At 37.6% G+C, this 6,336-nt stretch overlaps 1 protein-coding gene across 1 annotated transcript in view; it reads right to left on the minus strand.

The window, feature by feature from the left end:
- The window catches only part of LOC102595153 (FHA domain-containing protein FHA2-like), a 13,481-nt gene extending 8,536 nt beyond the window's left edge, over window positions 1-4,945 (minus strand). The window contains exon 1 of the mRNA XM_006339952.2: window positions 4,070-4,945. Within this exon, the coding sequence (XP_006340014.1) occupies window positions 4,070-4,736 (667 nt within the window). The 5' untranslated portion in view covers window positions 4,737-4,945. The remainder of the gene's footprint in view (window positions 1-4,069) is intronic.
- Window positions 4,946-6,336: the final 1,391 nt, after the last annotated feature.

Below are 6,336 nucleotides of genomic sequence, written 5' to 3' on the forward strand. Positions count from 1 at the left end.
CCCACCACCCGAACCCCCACCCCTCCCCCACCCAAATCGTCTTCTCAGTGAAAATCTTCTTTTCGAGTTTATGATCAGTTCTTCCCTCGTGCAAGACTCATCTTGTTCAATCTTCCACAGTTGTTCTCTCAGCCAGCTCTATGTTTTTTCATAAATCAAATTAATTATAGCTTGATCTACTAAAATTTTAGTTGTTTTATGTTTTAACTAATTAGCACCATCGAATCTACTCTTCCATGTAAGGAGTTGGTGTTTTGGGAGATGGTAGTTAAAAATTGGGGAAAAAGAAGAAAAAAATATAATAAAAATTAATTAAATAAGTTTTTCACGCACCAGAAGTGAGTGTGATACACTCACTATAACACGTCAACAGAAAGTGTCAAATTGATATAGCGGGGCATGACATGAGGTGTCTAAAATGAACAAAGCCTAGTTAAGGTGTCTAAGTGAAAATTGGTGTCAAATTTAAGTGGTCACCGATGGGTTAGACCAAATTTAAAAGAAGAAAGATAAAATGGTAAAGTTTACAGGCTAGTCTTTGTAATAATTTTATTTCATTCAGTATTAATGTTGCACTTCCATTGAAATAGGGCAATTATAGGCTTATAGCTATACTTCATTAAGCATTAATTGGTAGATGTTGATCTCTTACTTCAAGTATTTTCTTAGGTTCCAATCGCACACGAATATCAACAGATAGAAAATGGCCATTATAGTCAGCATGTATAATATTTTAATTAATATCAGTAGTACACATATTCTCGGGTTTAAGTGAAAAAGCTAATGCGGCGGTTTCTACTTGTATGTTCACAACTGGTCATTTACCTAATTATTCAACTAAGTTGATTAGTAGTTTACATTTCTTACAACTTAAGATCACTGATATCAGAAAAATGTGTCAAAAACAATCTATTGGCCAGTATAATTGATAAAGGAAGAAAATATGAGCATCATTGATTGAGCAAAAAATTAGTTGGCTGAAGACTCAATACTGTTATAGAAAGTGAGAAGCTCCAACATTAAATTATTGTCATTTACCATTATTTTACGTGTTCCTCCCCAAAAGTAACAATGGAAAATCAAAAGGAATAAACCTCTACATTCACTAAATAACTGGTTTTTACCTGAAATACTAGCAGGGGTTGACAAGGGTAGAGGGTGGCAGGGCCTGAATTGGGGAAGGGAAGGGGGTGCTTGGAGTGAGGAAAACAAAGGGATTACCTTGGCTGGGTAATGCACAGGGTGATTGTGTAGCACTCACTTGGGGGGAGATAAGGTAGCAGAGCTGGGTAGAGTGGGTTCAGTTGCTTTGGGGCTTGATGGGGAAGGAGTGGGTAGCTTTTGAGGCTGGAAAAATTGAATCAGCCAGAGGTGCAGGGAAGGGAACTGGGTCTCTTTACAAGAAAATTGAAAAAACAGGTTTACAGCTAAAAATCTTGGTGACAGAGGTTGGTGTCAAGAGAGGTGTCCTTGGTGACATTAATTTAGACAGAAGGTCCTCAAGTACTTTATTTTTCAGAACTGAAGAGGAGATTCGTTCAGACTCAGAAAAGCAGATGGGATTTCTAATTAAGATACCCTCACCTTTTCAAATACATGGACCCAAGTGTGTTGTACCTTATCAAACAAACAAAAGGACCCAGTTGTGTTTTCATCTGCTATTGGACAATAATTAAGAAAAATCTAGATGGTTGAACTTCGAGTTTCCAAAAAAGAAAAAAGGTTACAGGAAGCAAAAGAACTTAAACCTGGGTTTGATATGAATTGCGATAAAAAAAAAACATGCTAGATGGAGAGCATTTCAACCCAAGACAATATTAAGGTCATAAACTGAGAAACAAAGCTTATCCCTGGAAAACTATTTGGATTAATAAGGCACCCAAAAATCAAATGCTTCTCTTGGATCATGGCATATGGGAAATGTCTCACCCTTGACAAAGTTCAAAAGAGAGGCATTATACTTTGCAACAGGTGCTCTCTTTGTGAAGAGGAAGCGGAGGATGTCAATCACTTGTTTCTTCATTATCATTTCACTAGACAGACTTGGCACTTTCTCCTTATTATTTTGGGTATTCATTGGTGCATGCCTAAAATACGGCGGGTGGATTTTCTGTTATCCTGGCATAATTTGGAACTCCATCTTGGCAGTAGTATGATGGGTTATATGGAGAGAAAGTAACGCAGGATTGTTTGAAGACAAGTAGGAATATATAGTTAAAATCTTAAACTGAAGTGTATATTTTTGCTAAGTTTTTGTTGCAATATAGCTGCATCATATGTTTTAGAGCCTGATACTATGATTGACTATCTTAGTTCTTTAGATTCACGGTAAGGTTCTCCTTTTCGGAGTTATTTAATACAGCATTCTCTTAAAACTGCCTTTTCATTTACATCAATAAAATACCTAATTACTTGTCAAATAATACTACTGAGAAACAAAGATTTATGTCATGATTGGTAACATATTTGGTAACTACCACTAAAAAGTGTAAAGCTATGGCACCTGGGCCTAACTCAACCCCAAAAGCGCTCTTGAGGGGAGGATTGTCCAAGTCCATATAAGGAGACCATTCGTCCATTCCCCAACCAATGTGGGACTTTTACCCACTCTAACACTCCCCTTCACACCCAGGCCCAACTGGAGCATGAATTGGGAGCCCAAACGGAGATTGACCTAGCTCTAATACCATGTAAAGATATGGCACCTGGGCCTAACTCAACCCCAAAAGCGCTCTTGAGGGGAGGATTGTCCAAGTCCATATAAGGAGACCATTCGTCCATTCCCCAACCAATGTGGGACTTTTACCCACTCTAACACTCCCCTTCACACCCAGGCCCAACTGGAGCATGAATTGGGAGCCCAAACGGAGATTGACCTAGCTCTAATACCATGTAAAGATATGGCACCTGGGCCTAACTCAACCCCAAAAGCTAGCTCATGAAGGGAGGATAGCCCAAGTCCATATAAGGAGACCAACAATTCATTCCCTAACCAATGTGGGACTTTTACCCACTCTAACAAGAGATAACACTAAGAAACTAAATCAGACAGGTGAAGATAGTCTAGCAGAAAGGATCCTCAGACTCCGACCAAGAGGTGGGGGGTTTGAGATATCAAAGGGAACAGATTGGAACACTGATACTAAATCAAAACCAGTTAATGAGCTGGCTCTGCGCGATAGAAGGCTACAGAAAAATGCCTTTTACAGTTACATGATCATATTGAAGCTTATTATCTCAAAAAGAAGAGAGAGATCATTGATGAAACTTTAATCCTTGAAGAAACCTAGACAGTGTATAATGGTTTTGCACACTCCACGAGCATTATGCACCAAAAGGTACACAGCCACAGGCATTATAGTCAATCCTATCAAGTTATTTTCCCTGTCACAATGCCACTGGCGTACTCTCAGTGCTAAGGGCCAACAGTTCATCAACAATGTCACTTAAGAACAGGAGCAAACTTATGATCTGAAAACTTCATGCGTAAAAACAAAAAGAGTTTAAAGCTTAATCAACACATCTTTTTGTTCCAGAAACTATTACCAAAGGCCTATATAAAAAAAATGAGTCTATTTACCTACATTAAGCATCCCGTAAATCCATCTGCAGGAACTAAGGAAATAGAACTAACAATCACCATATAATGAAGGAAAGAAAGTTTCCTGTCCGTTGTATCAACTAGAATAGGATAATTCAACAGCTAAAATACACATCCACAAAATTTGTCCAAGTGAATCACGGATCATAAACCACAGAAATGTCTATAGTTATATTTACAGTCAGCAAAGATGGTCAATAGATGCTTACACCAACTAAAGATGAGTTTTTAACTAGTTGATGCTTCACAAGCAAAAAAAATCATCTGTATGGCGCGCAAATAATTGATGAGAATATGATCCCCACCAAAATCTCAGTCATACGGAAGTGCACGAAGAGTTTAATTGAATATAACAATCCAAATGAAAACAAGAACCAATGTCCAAATCTATCATCTAAGTCAAGAATCAACAATAAAGAACCTATTTTTATTGAAAAGAAGTATAATGAAACAGATAAAACTACTAACCCAGATGCGCAGGAACCGCAATCTTCCCACTAGAACCACCAGAGCCATATCCATACCCACCACCCTCAATACCATCCCCTCTCCTCATCTTCTTAGTTCCAGAACCAGCTTCCCCACCATCATCATCATCATACTCCTCCTCATAATACTCCCTCCCTCTTAACAAACCCTTCTTCCCTACCCCACCATAACCCACTGGCGGAGGCACGGGCATATGCGGCTGATGATGCTGATGATGATGCGGCACCATAGGAGAACCCCCGGCTGGATAGTTGACATTCACATGATGTCTAGGCCCAATTGGTCCACCTAAGATACTGCGAATTGGAAGAAGGAAATAAAACTCCTTATCTCCGATCTGAAGTAAATCCTGTGAATCAAGTTTCACCGGTGGGTTACCGGGAAGATGGAGAACACCTTCAACGAAACAACCGTTCTTCCCCAACACTTCGAGGGCAAAACGACGTCGTTGGAAGTCGTAGAAGATACGAGCGTGGTGACGCGAGATGTTCATTCCGCCGCCGAGAGAGGATAAGTCAACATCGACGGTTGACTTCTTGGAGTTGCGGCCGAGGATTATGGAGTATGTCTGCATGTAATACTCGAAATCTTCGCCTTGTAGCTTGGCGAAACCTGCTTCCACATCGCTTCCACTGCTACTTCCCATTTCATAGGGCAAACAAGATAATTAAGCGGATTTCGATTACGATTTCGATTACGATTCTATTTTATATAGAAAGACAACGGAATGAGAAAAGGCAGAAAGATGATTTCTGGGCATGGCAGACTTGACAAGGGAAAGACGAAAGACTGTGCTTGGGATTTCTACTTTGTTAAACCTTGGAGTAAATACTCACTAGGGAATGGCACGATATGATACGATAAATTAAAGATATTAATTTATTTTGAATTTGTTTCGAACATGCTTATATTATCATGGCGGTTTATTATATATCTTTCTTGTTGAAAATGTAACTAATACTACCTTCAGAAGTACAAATAGTCACACAATCTAGCGTGGTGCGCATGAGCCTATCAGATTTGTACGACCCTATATGTGTAATTTATTTATTTATTTTACTGTTTTTCTAACTATTTTTATCTTTGTCTTCTCTCTTCTTCCTCGCCTAAATACTTTATTTTTGTCTTTATTTTCTCTCTTCTTCACTTGATGACTTCATTTACGACTCTCTCTTCTGGATTTGTAAGGATATTAAAAAAATTGTTGCGGCGAATCAAGAAGATAAAATAGTGACAATGCTTAAAAAGTTAGTGAAGGAGTGGGGACATAAACAACGAAAAAACCAAAGTTATCATCCATTATGATTTCATGCCACTTATCATCATCATTGACATGAATTCTAAACTTAATTACTCTTTTTCTCAGCTTCAATTAGCCCCATCTAAGCATCCCCCTTTCTTCTGGTTTGTTAGATACCAGTCTATTGGAATGGGTTGTGATATTTGGATTAAAGAAATAACTTTTTTAGTGAATCACCTTGATATTGATCAATTTTGTTGTGTGTTAATATGAGTCAATTTCTCATATAATGATGAAATTGAGTGAGAAATTGTAGAATTGTGATTTTAAAAGGGGAAAAAGGTCTGAAATATATCCGAACTTTGACCGAAATTGTTGTAACAATACCGAACTTTGGAAAGGACCTTCTACCCCTGCACTATTTAATAGTGTATTTTAAAGGTATATATGTGCCCACGTGGACACGTTACTATTTATAATAATGCAATATTTATGATGTCCACGTGGGCACATATATACCTTTAAAATACACTATTAAATAGTGCAGGGGCAAAAGGTCCTTCATAAAGTTTGGTATCGTAACAACAATTTCGGCCAAAGTTGAAATATTTTTCAGACCCTTTTCCCTTTAAAAAATGAAGGAGAAGAAGTTTGAACCAGAATAAGAGAAGAGGAGCATGGGGAAGGAGAATATGGGGGTAGGGGTAAGAAATTTTTTTTTACTTATTTTCGACTCCAACGTGCCTATTTTTCTTTTATATTTAATTTTATTTCCACGTCAATTCTGGGGTGGTATTAATTACACTTTCAACAAGAATACGTGTATAATAGATCGTCATGATAGTTTAAGCATGTAACTAATTTTTCGGGACAAGTTCAGGGGTATTTATGTCTTTTTCCTTTGAAAATTTGGTTTTGTAATTTTGATTTTCAATTTTTAGAAATATTATAAATAGTTTTTCAAATTAATCGATATAGTCAGTGTTTTTGCATTCAATTTTGATAT

This window comes from Solanum tuberosum, unplaced genomic scaffold (assembly GCF_000226075.1).
Source record: "Solanum tuberosum cultivar DM 1-3 516 R44 unplaced genomic scaffold, SolTub_3.0 scf00013, whole genome shotgun sequence".
Lineage (NCBI taxonomy): Eukaryota > Viridiplantae > Streptophyta > Magnoliopsida > Solanales > Solanaceae > Solanum > Solanum tuberosum.